This window comes from Lepus europaeus, chromosome 9 (assembly GCF_033115175.1).
Source record: "Lepus europaeus isolate LE1 chromosome 9, mLepTim1.pri, whole genome shotgun sequence".
Classification (NCBI taxonomy): domain Eukaryota; kingdom Metazoa; phylum Chordata; class Mammalia; order Lagomorpha; family Leporidae; genus Lepus; species Lepus europaeus.
In genome coordinates this window covers 26,456,877-26,475,351 of record NC_084835.1, presented here as the reverse complement: position 1 = coordinate 26,475,351, position 18,475 = coordinate 26,456,877, and the positions used below count along the sequence as shown (strand labels likewise).

Sequence of the window (18,475 nt, the reverse complement as noted above, 5' to 3'; positions counted from 1 at the left end):
AGTTTGCTAGCTCCCAGAGAGACTAGGCATGTGATTGTTGGGGTTCTTGGCTCTGGAGGTGCGGGCAGAGTAGCTCAAGGGAGTGAGGAGGATAGCAGGATGTGCTCCATCACACAGAACTGCCACAAACAAATGCTCCTCTTGCATTTTGGATGACGTAGAAGTGGATTCTGGAACTTTCACCGATTGAGGAGGAGTTATGGTCAGTACTGAGCTGCTCTGCTTCAGAGAATCTAGTTCTTTCAGTACCTTGTCCATTGCTACATATGCATATCACATTTATAGAGAGAGAAATAGGTATGTATTCCCTGCTTCTGACGATTGTAGCCTGGAGTATCATGCATTTTTTCCCCTGAGGGTTTATTAAGCATGACCTCTTTGCTCCGTGGGAGTGTAGAAATTAGCTGTTTACTTTCCTTAAATCTTTGTATAGGAGGCAATAAGCTACTTTTCCCTTACAGAGTTAATTTTCTTCAGCTGCTAAAGTCTATATGACACTAATGATAAAGAGTCCTCAAATCTTAGGAAAATTGGGTACAAGGAATCAGGAAAATATAGTAAGTAACATTTGTGCCAAAAATTATAATGGGCCATGGAATTGCTTCATGTTGAAATTATAAATAATCTGTAATGCTATTAATATTAGAATAATGGTAGTGCTTCTCATCTTCAGGGTGCCTCATGAGATTAACCTCATTGGTTACGCTGGTGACATGTTTAAATAAAACCTGTGCTTTCTGAATGTGTGTTGCAGTCTTAACATTCTTGAAATCTTTGCAGACCAGTTCTCAAGATGGGATAGGAAAGCTGGATTCTAGGTTACCAAGTGAAAGCAGCCCGACTCCTCCTGTGTTGGAGACTAGTCATCTACTGTTTTTTCCATTGAGACAGAACTGTTGCCTGTGTTTTTACTAGTCCTGTTGAATGCAATGGATGGTATTTTGAATTCCTGGGTTAAAAACAGAATTGAAAATCTGAAATGCCTTTACAGAGCGGGCAGCTAAAGTTGCTGAGCAGCAGGAGAGAGAGCGAGCAGCACAGCAACAGCAGCCGAGTGCTTCTCCCCGAGCAGGCACCCCTGTGGGGGCTCTCATGGGGGTGGTGCCACCACCAACACCAATGGGGATGCTCAATCAGCAGTTGACACCTGTTGCAGGTAAAAACAGGAGCTAAGACCATTTTTTTCCACTTTAAGAAATTCCTTCATTTTTTTTTTCTCCAATGAGGAGTAGGCCACAGTCTATATAGCCTTTTCTCATGACAGATTCAAAGTTTGAAATCATCATGTTGTCCTGTATTGCCTTTCCCATATAGGCAATGCCTCCCCCTCTGCCCCAGAAATGGGCCCTGGGCCTAACCTTGGGAATTGGTAGGGAGCAACTCTTGCCAGGCTGTAGGCATTGTCTGGTGATGTTCTCTACCCCAGACTGCTCCTGATAGAGCACTAAATAAAGCACAAGATAGAAACAGACCCTGAATTCTGTTCTAGAAGAACTCCCAAGAGAAAACATGAAGCCAGCCTTTAGGTGGTGTTGATTTTCCCGTTTCATTCCAGTATTCAGTTTGCCTTGTTCTGCTGCAGCCATCCTTAAAACACTGACCATTTAAAAGGATTTTTGACAATGAATTGTAAATCCTTTCTTGGTCACCAATGTGCATGACTGCTAAAGAAAATACGAAGTCCTTATTCAATTCATTGTGCCCACTCTGTAATGCTTTTCTATTAAATTACATTAAACTGCATTTTCTGTTAGTATCCCAGTCACATATTTTAAGCAAGAGAAAACAAAAAAGAAACTGATGAATGTGGTTTGCTTGTGTGTGTTGCCTCTGGTTCTGGAAGCTGCAGCAAATTTGACTATTCTTGAATTGAATGTCCTTGTTTGACATGTCTGTCTCCAGTGAGAAGCCTGCAGACCACCTCTCAGGCCCCTCCTTTGTGATCTCTCCAAGCCTGCTGAGGTCTGTTCAAGCCACCCGTTTCTTCTGAAGCAAGCACTTTGACCTCTTTTGCAGGGAGTCCAAGACAGTGTTGTTGAAGGCAGGCTTGTTGAGATGCTGTTTTTGTTTTTGCTATTTTGTTTTGTTTTTGCTTTTTCAGGAAGAGTAGCATAACTTTTCCATTGTCGCTCCTAACTTTTGTGATGGCAAGTTCTCAAATGCACTATCGCTGAACTCAGCAGTTGCACTCGCCAAAGCACATCTGAATCGTGGCTTTCAGTACTTTCAGTGTAACTGATGTTGATCTAACAAATCTCATAATCGCCTGCTCTATTCCATGGCCCATTTTGGTTAATGGGGTTCTGGAGGTTTTTAGAAATCAGGCCTTGAACACGGGGGATGTTGAAAGTTAGAATTCCCTCATTGATATTCAGCCTCTTTTGTTGTATTTGATGTGTGATATTGTGGCATTGTGCCCTTGACTACAAAACCCAGGGACACATTAACAAAATGAATACAAACAGCTAAAAACAGAGAAAACAGCAGCTGCAGCATTTTAGCTCCCTGTTGGGGAATAAATCATAGAGCTGTATGGGTGAGGAGGGTGGGCCCTCTAGAATGCCCCTGCTCCATTGTTAAGGGTATGCTGCCCAGACTTCCGGGCCATGGGAGTGAAGGGCAAGCATTCTCGACAGTAACCAGTCTTTGGTCTTTAGTGGGAACGGTGCAGCTCAGAGAATGATTTTTCATGGGCTTATTTATAAGGTTGCTTAGGGCCTGAGTCTTAACCTTGTTGCTGTTTGAGACCAGCTTTGCTTACAAGCATTGAAGCTCATTTGAACACATGTGACTGGGATAATAAATGCCAAAGTACAGTTTAATGAAGACAAGTGCCATGTCTTTCAGTTCTTGATAATTTATTTCTACAACCACAGCCTCTACAGGCTGCGTTCAGATGGGCTTTTGTAATTGAAAGCAAAGCCTCCTAATGTTCTTCAATTTCTCACCTACTTATCCCTGAGTGCTCTATCTAGTGGTGTGGTTAAAACAGTTTGGTAGCTTTGGATCTCCTCATGTTTAAGGTGATGGTGTCTGTTCAAAAGTAGATTTTGTTATCTGAACTGTCATTTTTTTAAATGAAACTCATAATCCTATTTCATGTGTAGAGCTATTACAATTTAAAATTTGTTTTATTGGTTTGTATAATTGTAAGTCTTGCAGTCAGCTCATGACTAAGGAAGCAGGATGAGTCAATCACAGAATTTTCAGCTATTTCATAGCTTTAAAAGATTAAACATTTATAAATATTTTTCAAATAGTTCTTCAGGGAAAGTCAAAGAGTAAAACCCTCAGCAGAACCTGGAGTTTTTCACTATTTCCCAGAGTTCCTCTATAAAGAGTATTTGATAGAAATGAGGTTTGGCACTAGCCCTTTAATCATCCCTTTTAAAGAAGCTGTGACCAAAGGTGATTGCATTTCAGGGGGAGTTTTGTGTTCTTGTTCATTCATGATCATTGCAAATCCCAGAAAAGTCATATTGTTGTTCTTGTTTTTAAAAAAATGCCATGTGATTTTAAAGGTCTTTTGGTGGGTGAGTTCTTGACATTTTAAAATTATTTTATTGTTTTTACTCCTTTGGCCAAAGATAAGTCTTTGCTAGACCTCTTCCCTAGCCAGCAGTCTTTGTTATATGAAGGTGCACTTTGAAAATAAAAGAATAAAAGCCTCTGTTCACAGAAATTCTGTATCTCCATTAAAATGCTCCCTGTTAACTGAAGGTTTATGTGAGGACACTTGTGAGCTTGGAGACAGTGAGGACAGTTGGCCTATTTCAAGTCAGCAGAGCCTGATTCTCCAGCCCTTCCTCCTTAAGGTCTCTGTGTAGACACCTGAAGAGACCTTAGCTTTGGTTGGCTTGGGAGGGTTTAGGTTTTATCTTTATTGTATCATGTTTTGAGATCCAAAAATGAAACATTATTCATTGGAATGGCTCTTCGAAGCTTTTCCAGAGCTCAAGCCTGAGCACAGTCCATTCTCACCAGCAGAGGTGGGCTGGAAGGGAGGAGGAGGAGGAGATGGAGAAGTCCTGAAACACTGTTGCCCCCAAGCTGGAGAAGCATGCTTTGTGATGAGGACTGAGCGCTCGTTTCCTTCCATTCCAGCTTCCCCTCATGCATATGAGTGTGGGCAGAGTGGAATGATGGTTGTGTAATGTGCAGTTAGAATTGCGGTCAGCAGAACTGGTCACTCTGGTTGAACAGCTTGAATATTTCTGGCCTTGGGAAGGCTATTACTAGAACTCCTCTTTATCATTATTTAACTGAAAACATGTAGCATATTTATCCCAGGGGAAATAACTACAAATAATAATGTACTAAGTACTAATTCATCCAGAAATGTTGGGTTCATATTTGTAATGTTTTATTTTGTTCATTATTGCAACAAAATAATTACACTAATTGCCGTTCTATCATGCAGTACTAAGGGTGCTTTATTCATTGGTATAGTGCATGTGGGAGGGTTGTTATTACTTAGCTCATATTGCATGTTAATGATGCATGTCTGAAATTTGTTGTGTCCTTCAAGGCATGATGGGTGGCTATCCGCCAGGCCTTCCACCTTTGCAGGGCTCAGTTGATGGCCTTGTTAGCATGGGCAGCATGCAGCCACTTCACCCTGGGGGGCCTCCACCCCACCATCTTCCGCCAGGTGTGCCTGGCCTCCCAGGCATCCCACCACCGGGTAAGAACTTCATCCTCATTCACTCATTAATCTCATCTTCACATTCTTTTTCCTCCCTCAGCCAGTTGTTCCAGGTGGCACCTGCTGCCCATTGTGACCAGGCCTTCTCTCACTGAAAATCCAAGAGATGTCAGCAGCAGGGCTTGTCCTGTGTGTTGAGCAGACGACTCCAGCACCTGTGTCCTTGTGCACCTGGCTGCCTGGCAGTAGCACAGGACACATGACAGAGGCTAGACTGAGCTGACTGAAGGGCAGGAGACATACTCTGTCATCACTCAAGCAATATGACATGTGCTCAAAAAACCCAGGCAGCCTAGGAGGTTGTTCCCCTTTATCAGTGAATGAAGTCTCCCAGATTCTTAGTTCAGAGTCACATAAAAAAGCACTCTGTTCCTGAGTGCGTTTCTTCCTCTGGTATAATTGTCACCTCACAGAGTCTTCTGTCTAAGGTCCCTGGTCTGTCCACTCCTCATCAAGCAGCCCTCCCAGGGGCATTTAGAGTCACCATTGTGTAACTCTTCAGAAGTCCTTTGCCCAGTGTGGCTTAGGAATCATAAGGAGGTACGAGTCCCCTGGGAAGCACCATGTACCACCAGGTAGCATTTTAAAGAACAGCTTGGCCTACCCTGTTTGCTGTGTGTTGGCTGTGTGTCATCAGAAATTCAGAAGTTCTTGCACATAGAAATACATAAATGGAGTCCAGAAATAACCACATTCAGCCTCACTTTATAATGAATTAACAAGTTGGAATGTTATGTTAAAGAAAACTTAAGATCACAAGTTCCTGCATTAATTGCCTTTGTCTGCAAAAGAACAAACTCTTAGTTAAAATCTTGTTGGAGGGAATGTGACCTAAGATGAATGGAATAACATTTTATCCATTACCTAAATTATCAGCTAAAAGGGCCTGTTCCAGGTTAAAGGTGGCTGGAAACTCATTAGATTTGCTAACATCAGCACTGGACCTACTGATTGTAAGATTTTTGCAGGTTTCCAAATGACGCTCCCAAGGGCTGACCCAGCAGTGTACAAGGAAAACAAACCCGATGGCGTAGCCTCAGCCTCCAGTTACTGTCTGTGTGAATGTTCTTAGAGAATATCCGTGACTCCACCAAAGTGTCTTTTTCCAGATGTTTCCAGAGGAAGAAGTGTTTGTGAGAGTGGGTACTTTGCTATAAAATGGTGGCCTGTGTTTGGCTCCTGTTGTAGCAGAGTTCAGATATAAATTAGGTGTTCCCATGTGACAGGTGGATCTGGCCCTCATTCTGTGCCCTCTCACCATGGCCCAGGTGTCTCGCTGAGCCATTAAGAATAGGTTAGAAATAACACCTTCTAGGGTCATGTAACGCTCAGCGGAAGCCACGTGCAAGACAGATACCCTCCAGGTAGCACCTGTCTTTTAGCGGGTGTTGGGGCACAGGCTATGTTCCTTTGTGCCCTTGTTAGGTTCTAAGTTGAGTTTGAAGGAAGTACAACACAACACAGCTGGCCACAGTCAGGGAGACAAGGAAGGACCCCTCTTAGTGTCTACACAAATACATGTCTAGTCAGACTTTGAAGAGCAGAAGGCGCTGGGAGCTCCTCTGGTGACTCAGCTCACATTCTCCCTGGTGCCCCTGGCATGACACAGAACAGGGGAGCAGAACTCTGTGGATTTGTGTGTGCTGCCCTGCAGAGCAGTGACAGAGGCAGTCTAGAGAGTTCCATTGTGTTGGGGTGTCCAGGTTGGTTGAGTGTCTAGAATGGAGTGGGGCAGCTAACCAGTGAAACCATGTGTTCACAAATAATCACCAGGATCCTACTGTGGTGATCCAGGTACACTTAGAGTGTTGGAATATAAAAATCCTTGCTTTTAAAGTAGAAGCTTGTTTCTTAGCTTGTTTTTCCTCTAACAAATAAAAGAATGCCTAATACTTCTTGGAAGTGGCATTTAGCAATTGTGACCCTAGAATAATAGGCTACTTCTGGCTGATCAAAATACCAGCATTTTTAGTCCAGGGGAACTATAGGCACCGGAGGTAGCTCCCCTGAATCCTTCTGCACAGCCAGCGGGACTTGTTAAGCTTTGGTTGTGCTTTGTGTGTTAGTTTTTAATAAACTGGGCTCCTTGCCTCTTTGTGTTTTATCAGAATTACAAATGGAGAGCCTTGAGATAAAAATAGCCTCAGACACTAAATTTAGGACATTTCATTATTATCAACAAGTGCCTGTGAGACGACAGCTGCTTGTGAGCATTCACTAAGGAGAGTCTACCTGATTATTCCCAGAGACTACAAATATATGGGCCCTTTGTCATTGTAGCAGCAGGGCTACCCCACTTCCACATGATCTCTTTTCAGAGTGATTCTCTATCCAATGGAAGCGTCTTCTCTCTGCCAACACTAGTAACTCCGGTTAGAGCCAGGTGCTGGTTGCTGGCCTATGAACAGACAGCAAGGCTACACCTCCAGACTCCACAAATCTAATCCACTGTTTCCATAGCCTTTTCCTTTGTGTCCCTAGTATCCTAGCATATTGCTTACTGCGAAGCCATTCCTGCTGAAATTAAACACCGGCCCGATTGATAGGACAACCTTTTGTCAGAAGAAAAATACCTCGATAATAGAGCTATGTTCTGACTAATGCTCACCTAGGGAAGTACTAGGATTTTGTGCAGAGTTCAGATCCTTTCTAAGCCATAAGCAGTGGATGTGCATCTAACAAGTTAAACTAGCGTTGTGCCTTAAGTACCTAGAAACAAAAGAACATAAGTTTTCTATTTGAATCCTGTTTGGGGTGCTTAGGGTTCCTGTCCACAAACACTCAAGGGCAGAGGTACATAGGGTGGCATTATGAATGTCATCATTTCTTATCAGACAGTAGTTTTTCAGTCATCTCAACCCAGAGCCTCTAACTGTGCCATTGCATTCTGAATTATAGGTGTCATGAACCAAGGAGTGGCCCCTATGGTAGGGACTCCAGCTCCAGGTGGAAGTCCTTATGGACAACAGGTGAGCCTCCCATTTTGATTTTCTGCATTAGAATTCTAGTCATCTTTCTTCTTAGAACATGTGCCCAGTATCTTTTTGCTTCACCATGTGGTCCTGTGCTGTTTCAGGTGGGAGTTTTGGGACCTCCTGGGCAGCAAGCACCACCTCCATATCCCGGCCCACATCCAGCTGGCCCCCCTGTCATCCAGCAGCCAACAACACCCATGTTTGTGGCTCCCCCACCAAAGACCCAACGACTGCTCCACTCAGAGGCCTACCTGAAATATATTGAAGGACTCAGTGCTGAGTCCAACAGCATTAGCAAGTGGGACCAGACCCTGGCAGGTAAGAGTCCTTCCAGATATGCCTGCGTTCTCAAAGCCTCCTCACTACTATTGGCATCTTCTACAGTTAGCTTCTCTCTTTCTTACACAAGTAAAATAAATTATGTATTGCTTAGTTTGGAGCTTCTTTGCCTATTGACATCACACACTGAAATAGGGGTTTTTTGGCCAAATTTCAAGCTTAGTTTTGTCAGACATCACTTTTCAAATAGAATCTGAATATTTTTCAGGCAGTTGGGCATTAGTGTAGATCTATTTGGGTAAATTAAAAATTATTCAGAGGCAGTCATTTGGCCTAGAAATTAAGAAGCCAGTTTAGGATGCTTACATCCCATGTTGGAGTACCTGGCGTCCAACTCTGAGTCCCACTTTCTAATTCCAGCTTCCTCCTAATGCAGACCCTGAGAGACAGTGGTGATGGCTAGAGAAACTGAGTTTCTGCCACAAATGAGGAAGAACTGGGTTGAGTTCTCAGCTCCTGACTCTAGCCTGGTCGAGTCCCAACTGTTGCAGGCTTTTGTGGAGTGAACCACTGGATAGAAGATTCTGTGTCTGCCTTTCTTTGTCTTCCTGTCTCTCTTGCCCTCTGCTTTTCAAATAGATAAAATTATTTTCTTCATTAAAAAAGAAAAAGAGTAGCAGTTGTGGTTTCCTTTTGTTCACATGTGTACCTTTTTAGGCATTTTTGTTAGCATTGAAGTAATTAGTAAATACTAGGGGCGCCTATAATAAAATAATGATTGGATATTTTAGAGCCTAGTAAAATGATACAAGAAATTTGCTTGGAAATATTCTGTAGTTAAAATTAATAATATTTCAAATACTAAGTGTTTTATGTTTTTGCAAATCTGTCAGACCTTGGAACTGAGGATGTTTTATCACCTTAACATTCCAACTTCCGTTTCTCTGCACTTGAATTTTAGCTCGAAGACGTGATGTCCATTTGTCAAAAGAGCAGGAGAGTCGCCTGCCTTCTCACTGGCTGAAAAGTAAAGGGGCCCACACCACCATGGCGGATGCCCTCTGGCGCCTTCGGGATTTAATGCTCCGAGACACCCTCAACATTCGCCAAGCATACAACCTAGAAAACGTTTAATCACATCATTACGTTTCTTTTATAGAAGCATACAGAGTTGTGGAACAGTAGCCATTTTAGTTACTGGGGGTGGGGGAAGGAACAAAGGAGGATAATTTTTATTGCATTTTACTGTACATCACAAGGCCATTTTTATATACGGACACTTTTAATAAGCTATTTCAATTTGGTTTTTGTTATATTAAGTTGACTTTATCAAATACACAAAGATTTTTTTGCATATGTTTCCTTCGTTTAAAACCAGTTTCATAATTGGTTGTACATGTAGACTGGGAGTTTTATCTTTTTACTTGTTGCCATGGAACTGAAACCATGAAAGGTTTTTGTCTTGGCTTGGGATTTTTGTTGTGTGTTTTTTTTTGGGTGGGAGGGTGTTTTGTTTTTCTTTTTTATAAACAAACAAAATGAAAAAAAAAAAAACACAAGAGTTTACAGATTAGTTTAAGTTGACAACGAAATGTGAAGTTGGTCCTAGTTTACATCTTAGAGAGGGGAGTGTACTTCAGTGTCTGTTTCATGTGCCTGAATATCTTAAGCCACTTTCCACAAAAGCAGTTTCTTACAGGTGATGTGAAGTGCTTTCTTTGAAAGGTTGGTATTTAGGTTGCAGGTGTTGACGGACAGCACATGGGCGCCGTTACCTGAGGCTCACTGCAGAGAGCTGGCGTCTGTGCTGAGCCCTCGTGCAGCTAGTGCAGCTAGAAGAGAGTGCTTTCTCTTGTGCGGAGGTAGACATCGCTGCTGCCAGTGGTTCTGGCGGAACCTGTGCACACCTGAATTATGTGTAGTCTGGCAGGTAAGTGTAAGGGTACTTTTGATCTGTGTATAATGAATTTACAGTTTATGCCTATACATGTTAGATGATTTTAAATTTTAAATTTGTTACATTGAAAAACACTGATCTGCAAGAAAGTATTGAGGTGTGCATGGAGCTGATTTAAACATAACACCTAACCTGATCTAGGGGAGGGAGTGTGTTATTGGATCTGAGGTGTACCAAAAGGATAATCATGAAAATGTAGATTGCCTGCACATGCAGCTATGTTTTATGTTTTATTTCCTCGTTATGAGATGTGGCCTTTTTTTCTTGTAAGTTTCAGGGTTCTGATTCACAACCAGAGTTTAATGCTTTCTAAAATTTTTTTTTAAGTTTCGCTTCTGCTTTTGAATTACAGAGAAGGGAATCATAGTTTAAGAAAATGATCACTAAAAATACCATAACAGATCCCAAACACTTGGGTTTGGTGACCCTGTCCTTCTTATATGGCCCTAGAATAAACATTTGGAGGCAGTGTCTGATGCTCAGACTGGAGGCAGCGAGGAACATGGAGTTATGTAACTTGGTGGTATGTTTTTGAAACCTGCTTTATTGTGACACAGTGTTTGTCATGGTGGTGGAGCTTCCACTGCTGTTTCTCAGTTGAGAGGGTGACTCTCGATGCTTTTTTCCTTTTAAACTGCTATGAATCAATACCCAGATGTGTAATTACCATACTTAATAAATCATGAGGGCAAAAGAGTGTAAGATGGAAAAAGTCTCTTGTATCTAGATGATACTTCAGATACAAGCGACCCTTGTAGCTTAATTGCCTTTAGTCAACCACTGGATTTCAGTTTGCATCACGTATTTTAAACAATTTTGAATTTTTAAAAATATATTGCAGTAGTTATGTCAGTACCTTGTTGTTAATCTGAATCAGATAAAGAAATCTTCAGTTCCTGGTTATTTGGGCCATTGAATCATCATGGACTAAGATTCTTTTATTTCTAGACATTATTTCCTTGAATTACACCAAAGAACCTGAAGTCTAATTTTGGTTAAATTATTTATTTATTTCATTCATTTGTTTCCCTTTTTAAGGTCTGGATGAGACTTCTTTGGGAAGCCTCTACAAACTCTTCACTGTGGGCCACATGGGGCATTAGAAACCAGAGCACTCCGGGCTCCTTGCCAGTGTCTCAAGGTGCCTTGGGAACCATGGGTCCAGCCAGGGGATTCCATAAGACAGTGCAGAGCCGGCCCAGGGCACTAGTAGACAGGCCCTAAATAAATGTTTTAAAAAAATCCTAAGTATTTATTTTAGAATCATGTGTTTCTGTATACTAACCTAAAGAATATCAGTTAACATTTAGGATATAAGATTTGAGATCAGCCATCTTCTATAAAAAAGAAAAAAAAATGTTCTGACTTAAGAAAGTACAAGTAAACTATTCATCTTTTTTTTCACGAGTTTTAGGAACTGTAGTAATGTGGCTTAGAAAGTATAATGGCCTAAATGTTTTCAAAATGTAAGTTCCTGTGGAGAATTTTGTTTATATGCGGGAAAACCTATAGGTTTAAAATAGTCTGTTTTGTCAGCCAACTGATTTAAAAGGCCTTTAATTGTTTTTGTTTTTTTCACCCACCCTTCCCTTCCTATGAGGAAGAACTGAAGTGGGGGCGGGGGGACACTTATTTGTGTAAAATCCCCAAATTGGTGTTGATGACTTTTCAGCTTGAAGGTTTTCAGACCTGATTAAAACTTGGTTTATTCTAATTTCTGTATCATCATCATCTGAGGTTTAAGTGGTAATTAGTCTTATAACATGTATGTATCATATGTTTGTTCATCTAAAGCTTTTTAATCCAAATAAAAATGGAGTTTGCAAAGTGATTTGGATTAACCAGGTTTGGGTGTTCTGTTAAAACTGTGTCAGATGTTAGTTTCCAGCAGATTTAACTCTCACAAGCCCTGGTTTCATGCTGACAAGGATATGGCTGCCAGCCTAAGGGAAGAAAGCTACTCAGGTGGAGGTGAAAGTGTCCAGACCTCTGGTTCAGGGCTCAGGCTGAGTTGCACGGAAGGTCAAGGTAGACTGCGCTTGGAAGTGCCCCATGGCACGCCTCTTGGGCTGGCCGTCAGGGAATTCTCACTTGTCCGCAGCTTGGGCAGCAGTGTGGGTTGAAGTTAAAACTGAAGAGAGTTACGAGGGCAGAAGATGAGGAATGTCCTCTATCATAAAGCAGAATAACCTACTTCAGAGTTAGCTTGTCTGTGTCCAGAAGAGACATGTAGCCCAGGTGTGTATTTGCTATGTCTATAAGTTCTTAAACAGAAGTGCTTTTCACGAAAATGCTTTCCATGGAAAGTGTTGGTAAAATCAAACAACTGTTTTCCTCTAATATCACTTTGCAAATCCCTGTGGTTCTGTCCCGAGTTAAGGCCTTGACTTCCATCTGTGCTGGAGCATATTCTGAACAACCATTGACGTGGAAGCATCCCGGCTGAATGCTAAGCAAACCAGTACTGCTGAATAGTACTCTGTTCCTTTTTAGTTTGGAATGATGCTGGATCAGCCAAGTGAAAGTTCAGAGCTGAGCAAATTAATGTTTCTTTCCCCTTTGGGGTATTTTGTGGTGTTAATGACTTGTGTATTGTGTGTTAATGTGGCAAGAGATTCCAAGGTTAATACATGTGTAAAGACTAAGCACTGGTACTGCTTAGTAGGAGATTAGATTGCTGAACAAAACACAGTGATGCAGGAGTATATATATTTTTTAAAGATACGTAATTCAGTGTGAAAAATGCAAACACATAAAAAGAAAGATGAGTGTGATTAAGTTGTAACATCAGGGATTTAGGCAAGACTTCCATAATTGAACTGGCAGGTGGACAAAAATAACCTTCATTTATTATTTAGTTTGTGCCTGAGTTACTTTCCCTGTCAGTTCAGATAAGGGGACAGACTGAAACCCATGGTCTTTCCCTAGCACTAGAAAGGCCATAGGTTGTTAACAATAAATGCTAATTAGGTTTTCCATCATTCTAGAATAAGTGCTGTAGTTTTTGAAATATGTTAAAATTTTTTCCCATGTTCATACTAGGAGCCATTGGCATTCTATAATCGGTATATAAGAGCATTGTGGTTCTTCCCATGTTAAGTTCCCTTAAACAGTTCTAGTATCTGGTAAGTGTGGTGGTGTCACGTTCCTAGTAAAAAAAAGAGCTAAAGAATTTTTTGAGGGAAAGTTAAATGCTTGCACCTTAACAAAGGTAAGTTCTTACAGCATCTTTCATAGCCTAATGTGCTATGAAAACATTTCTTCCATTGAATACAGTAGTTCCTTCCCTAGTCTACCTGCCTTGAAGTCAGACATTATCTTGTCATTTTCTAAAGTGTGTTGTCCTTCAGTGAATCAGCACTGCAAGGGAAAGAAGAAAAGAGTAGGGAGTAGAAGTGGAGAGAAAAACTCCAGTGAAGGAAGACAAAATTCAGGCCAGTGATTCTCCCTGGAGAGGAGCCATGGAACCATGGAGCTGAGCAGTTGCAGAAGTTGGCTAATGGTTTTATGAACACTTTTTGTTAATCTTTGTAAAATGTATGTGTGTGACATATTCTCTAGAAATAGCAAATATGGGCAAGGGAGAACATAGGGAATGTGACCGTCTCTGATTGAGAGACTCATGTGACAGGTTAACTTTGTTAAGTAGCTTCTAATCATTAAAATATCTGTAAGTCAGGATCACCAGGAACTCGCGATGACACACTGGGCATGAGAATTCAGGAACCACAGTCCTCCTCCTGGTGGTGCTGGTCACTTACCTTCACACTCCAGAACCGTCTCCCGGTAGTGACTGAGCTTGCTGTAGGTAGTGCTTTCTGTTTGTTTAAAATTTATTTTATTGATTTGAAAGGTAGAAGAATAGAGATCTTCCATCTGCTGGTTCTCTCCCCAAATGACTGCAGTGGCCAGGGCGGGGCTGGGCTGAAGCCAGGAGCCTTTTAACTCCATCTAGGTCTCCCAGTGTGGGTGGCAGGGGTCCAAGCACTTGAGCCATCTTTCGTTGCTTTCCCAGGCACGTTAGCAGGGAGCTGGATCGAAAGTGGAGCAGCCAGTTCTCAAACTGGGGCTCATATAGGATGCCAGTGTCACGGGTGGCAGCTGAAGCCGCTGCGCCACGTCAGCCCTGGGTAGTGCTTTTCATAAGATCTGAGTCATTTTACATTAAACTGATTCTAGCATAAAAGGACAAACTTAAGGGGGAAAATATCTAGAAAAACGTAGATGACATGATCATGTTTATGGCAGAGACAATGAACCTGAGGATACACTGTATCCTGAAGAGTCAGCGCGCCTGCTCCTGCACAGTATCTGAACACCGTTTTGAGATGTAGTCGTCTTTACTGTGTAGATACTGTCTTGTTGAAAAGATGTTGGATGGTCATCCAAACATGGGAAAGGGACTTTTTCTACCAGTTGTCCCAAATGTATGCCAAATCTCTCTCAGTAGATTGAGCCCCTGGTTTAGTTCTAGTATGTGGCTGTTTTACACTGTGTAGGGTCATTTCTTAGGGAAGGAACAGCAGCTGGATAGCTGGATGAGAGAGCAGCGTTGCCTCAGAGGAGTGGGAAGCTTGCTGTCTACAGTTCTCGTGGATGCCCAGCCCAGGCACGCAAAGGACGGGCCCATTTCTGTTCACAGGAGCACCAGCATGAAGAATGTGTAGTCCACACTAGCACAAAGCTTACATTCTTGAAGCTGGGAGAAATGTAATTCTCACAATTATTTCGGTTTAAGTGATCTCACAGTGGAGAACATGTAAATATCCATAATTTATTTAGAATTCTGTCAAAAAAAATATAGTTCTCATTTGTGGCCCAAAAAGAAAGGGCTTTACAATTCAGGCTGCACTGAGAGGCGTACTGACTGATGCTTGATTTGCTTAAGAAATACTTCATGGACTAGATTCTCTGGTGGGTGTCGGAGGAGGAAATGTTTCCGCCCGAGTGCTGTCCCGCAGGGAGGTAGGAAGCATTTGAACAGACTGCAAAACTACGAAGACTGTTTGCAAGGCACGTCTTGGAGTAATGTGTATCTGCTAGAAGACAAGCTGTGTCACAGAACAAGAGATCTGAACAGCACACTGTTAAAGGAGCTGACCCCGTAGTGGAGATTCACATTCACTTTATTGGCTGCTCAAGTTCAGTCTCGGATGCGTCTTCCAGCCTTCTCTGAAACTGTCTTTCTGAGGCTTTTCTACGGTAGACGTCATCTGTTTCAAACAAAAAGCTTGCTTAGATTTTAAAGCAACTGCGAGATTAAAAATGCTGACATCTTAGTAGCTGAACCGCAGTCTAGGTCTGCCACCTATCTCCGAATGTCTAATTTCACACCACAATCAAAACATAAACACGAGCTGGTTGAGGACCAGTGGTGGAGCTCTAGGCTTACACGGCAAGGCAAACATGGTGCCTGCAGCCGGGATCATGCCCTCGCACGCCTCTCGGCTGTTTCTCCTGCCCCTCCAGCTTCTCTTACCCATCCTTCACTAAAACCGGCTTCTGCACCCGGAACCCTCAGGCTGGGGAGGGGAGGTCAGTTTCCTTGTTCCCAGGTGCTGCTGTTTTCCGGACTTTTGATTGTGCACCCTCATAGGAATAATCCTCTTCCCGCGGGGCTTCTGCTGTGCGGCTGCCACCACCTCTGCTGCACAGGGACCCTTGGCTCGGGCTCCTCCTTGCCCCCGTCCTGTATGCTCTCATGCACCGACCACCGAGCAGGGGCTGAAGCAGCAGCCCCCTTCCCCTCTGCAGCCGCGTGGAGGCTCCCCAGAAGGGATCCTGCTTGGGTCAGACCTTCTACTGCTGTTCTCGGCCGCTGTCCCCAGAGCTCACCAGCCTCTCAGCCCTCTCCCCTCTGGTCCTACCAAGCTGCTGAAATTCCCTCACGTTCTAGTCAGTGTCTTAACTTCTTCATGCCCTGGGGAACCCCAACCACAGGCTAATCCATCCAACTTCCCTCTGCACGCCTCACCCTGCTGGTTGTGCTCTACAGACCCACTAATGCCTCTGGGCCCCTACCAGGTCTGACCGTCTTGTTTTCTCAGCCGTGACTCTGACCGTTCTTCACCCAGCCCTTCACGGAGAAAAGTCCTCAGTAAAGCACTCTGCCCAGTTCCAAGGGCCACTCCTCAGCCACCTTCTCTGGGAGGGACTCTTCTGACACACGCTAGCGTGTCCTCCAGTCTCCCCTGGGGCAAGGGGACCTCTCCCCTCACAGAGCCAGACTTCTTCAACCTCCTGTCTTCTGTGACAGCGAACCTTCCTTGGCCCTGTGGCCATTCTGTCCCTCCAAAGTGTTGGAGGTTGGCATTCAAAGTTTGCCTTTGAATGGTCCACAGTCGTGGGCCAGCTCTGCCACCTGAGCTTCAGACCTAGGTAACCATCTCCACCTCGGCACAACCCAAGTGGGGCCCACCTTCAGCAAAGGTGTCGCCTCTTCCCCAGCCTCCTCCCCCCGCCCCCATCTGAGTCCACTCAATCTCCAGGCCTTGTCAGAACTCCCTCTGGGGTCTATCTACTTGGCATTCCTGCCGCCCCCAACCTAGATAAAGCCACGCTCTCCAACCTGGACAAGCACGCAGGCTCTGTTCCTGCTGGTCTCCACAAGAGGCCGTGTCCAGAGCTGTGAATCTGTTTAAAATCTTTGGGTCCTTGGGTGCATTCTTGGTCCTCGTGCGGCCTCGTGCCTCGTGTCCAGGCACCTTTCCAGCCGCTTCACCCCTCTGCTTCAGTCCCTCCCAGAGCGGCTCACCCAGGGCTTCCATGCCTGCTCTCTCCATTGGACCCCACAGATCTCCCTGACATCTGCCTGACACCTCTCGGCCTTCGAGTCCGGCCTCTGGAAGCCTCCCCCGCAGCGTCCGGGCCAGCTGAGGTGTCCGCCCTCCCACTCCCTCACAGCCCTGGGCACAGCGATCCGGCTTTCCGCCTTGTTCCTTAGCTGGATCCTCTCCTGGGTGCTCTCTAATATTGAGGATGGGTAACTGAAATTCAGAACACTTTCCGGAGGGGCAAAGCAGCAGGAGCCTAAGGGTTGAGAAAGTCCTGCTGCGAGAGCAACTGGCCTGTCCGGAGGGAGTGCTCAGCAAAGCAATGCCTGGCGTCCGACCACGGGCCGAAGGCCCGGTGCCAAGCAGACCAGCTCCTTCAAGGGTCTGGGCTGAAGAGTTGAGAGAGGACTGGAGCCCCCGGCTTCCACAGATGGATGTGAGGAATTCCGTTCCTGAGTCCAAACAATGTCCCCGGTAGGGGTGAAGGGCATAAGGACATCAGTGTGGCCCACTGGGAGGAGAGCCTGCCTCGCGAATGGAACCTACCTCACTGGCCCTGCGCTCCTGGTGGAGTGATCGGTCACCTAAACCCGCCCCCCAGGAAAACGGGCCCCTGAGAGGAGCCGGGGTGCTGCACCCGCACTTACAGAAGGTCTCCTGGCCCACGCGCACTTTGATCATGATCCACTCCATCGTTCCTCCCAGGACAAAAAAGAAGGGCAGGAACCTGTAGATGCCGAGCCGCTGCTTCCCGGGCACCCGCTGCAGAACCCGCCTCACCTGGGCCCTGGAGAACATGTTCGACCGAGGTGCAAGGCCCGGGCGATGAGCAGCCACTGTCCGCCGGGTGCGGAGCGGAGGGAGCTCTGAGCCGTCGCGTGGGCCCGGACACCGCTCTACCAATCAGAGTGCGGCAGGGCGCGTGCATCCGCCAATCAGAGTGCCGGGAGGTGCGCGTGCTCCGTGCAGCCCAGCTGTTCCTGCGGCAGCTGGCGCAGGCGCCGCAGCTCTAGAGGCGGCAGGCCCAGGGGGCGGAGCCCTGGGGCCCTCCCACGTGGCGTCGGCCCGGCCCCGCCCCCGGTCTCCCGGGTGCAGGCGGTGGCTCCCGGTTGGTTGCGGTGCCCCCAACTCCGCCACCGCCATCTTTTCCCCTAATACTCCCTTGGAAGTGACGACCCTCTCTGATGGGCTGATGGTACCGCGCCGTCCTCTAAAATACAGTCACGATGCCTGTGTTTCTTTCGGGAACGTGGTTGGCCACTAGGCTTCCCAAACAGAATTTGATATGCATTGTGGAACACAACTTTATCACAGCAGGCGTCTCGTGACATACCTTAAAATCAATTAACGGAAGCTGTCTTTAATGGAGCACATACCGTTACACAGGAACTAACAGATGCTTTTTGTTTTCTGACGCAGAGAGACTGAAAAGGCAAGCTCTCCTGTGCTGGTTCGCTTCCCAGATGCCCCCAATGGCTGGGGCTGGGCAGAGCCAGGAAGCCTGGATCACAACCCAGGTCTCCCAGGTGGGTGGCAGGGACCCAACTATGTGAGCCATCGCTGCAGCCTCCCAGAACCTGCATGAGCAGGAAATTGGAGTCAGGAGCCCGAGCTAGGTATTGAACCCAGGGACTGGTGGGACATGGGCATTCTAATGGGCATTTGAATTAACAGGCTAAAATGCCCACCCCATGCATCGTCTGCTTATTCACAGGAAAGCCAGATGGGTAAACACTGTTGTCAAATCACATCCCTACTCCCTTAGCTGTGCCAAATGTAGCTCTGA

At 45.0% G+C, this 18,475-nt stretch overlaps 2 protein-coding genes across 18 annotated transcripts in view; one reads left to right on the top strand and one right to left on the bottom strand.

Moving 5' to 3' along the window:
* The window catches only part of PBRM1 (polybromo 1), a 136,092-nt gene extending 124,408 nt beyond the window's left edge, over positions 1–11,684 (top strand). For 7 of the 17 annotated variants that reach the window (XM_062201045.1, XM_062201043.1, XM_062201042.1 and 4 more), the window contains 5 exons: positions 992–1,156; positions 4,529–4,684; positions 7,604–7,674; positions 7,782–7,998; positions 8,921–11,684. In XM_062201045.1, the coding sequence (XP_062057029.1) occupies positions 992–1,156; positions 4,529–4,684; positions 7,604–7,674; positions 7,782–7,998; positions 8,921–9,093 (782 nt within the window). In that variant the 3' untranslated portion in view covers positions 9,094–11,684. The remainder of the gene's footprint in view (positions 1–991; positions 1,157–4,528; positions 4,685–7,603; positions 7,675–7,781; positions 7,999–8,920) is intronic. The other 10 variants (XM_062201059.1, XM_062201058.1, XM_062201057.1 and 7 more) reach the window with 5 other exon arrangements.
* Positions 11,685–11,996: 312 nt separating this feature from the next.
* Positions 11,997–17,569, bottom strand: LOC133767019 (ubiquinol-cytochrome c reductase complex assembly factor 5). Its single transcript, XM_062201075.1, has 2 exons — positions 17,337–17,569; positions 11,997–15,129 (listed from the first exon to the last, which is right to left on the bottom strand). Exons 1-2 carry the CDS (start codon positions 17,485–17,487, stop codon positions 15,038–15,040), a joined length of 243 nt encoding a protein of 80 aa, XP_062057059.1. The 5' UTR covers positions 17,488–17,569; the 3' UTR covers positions 11,997–15,037.
* Positions 17,570–18,475: the final 906 nt, after the last annotated feature.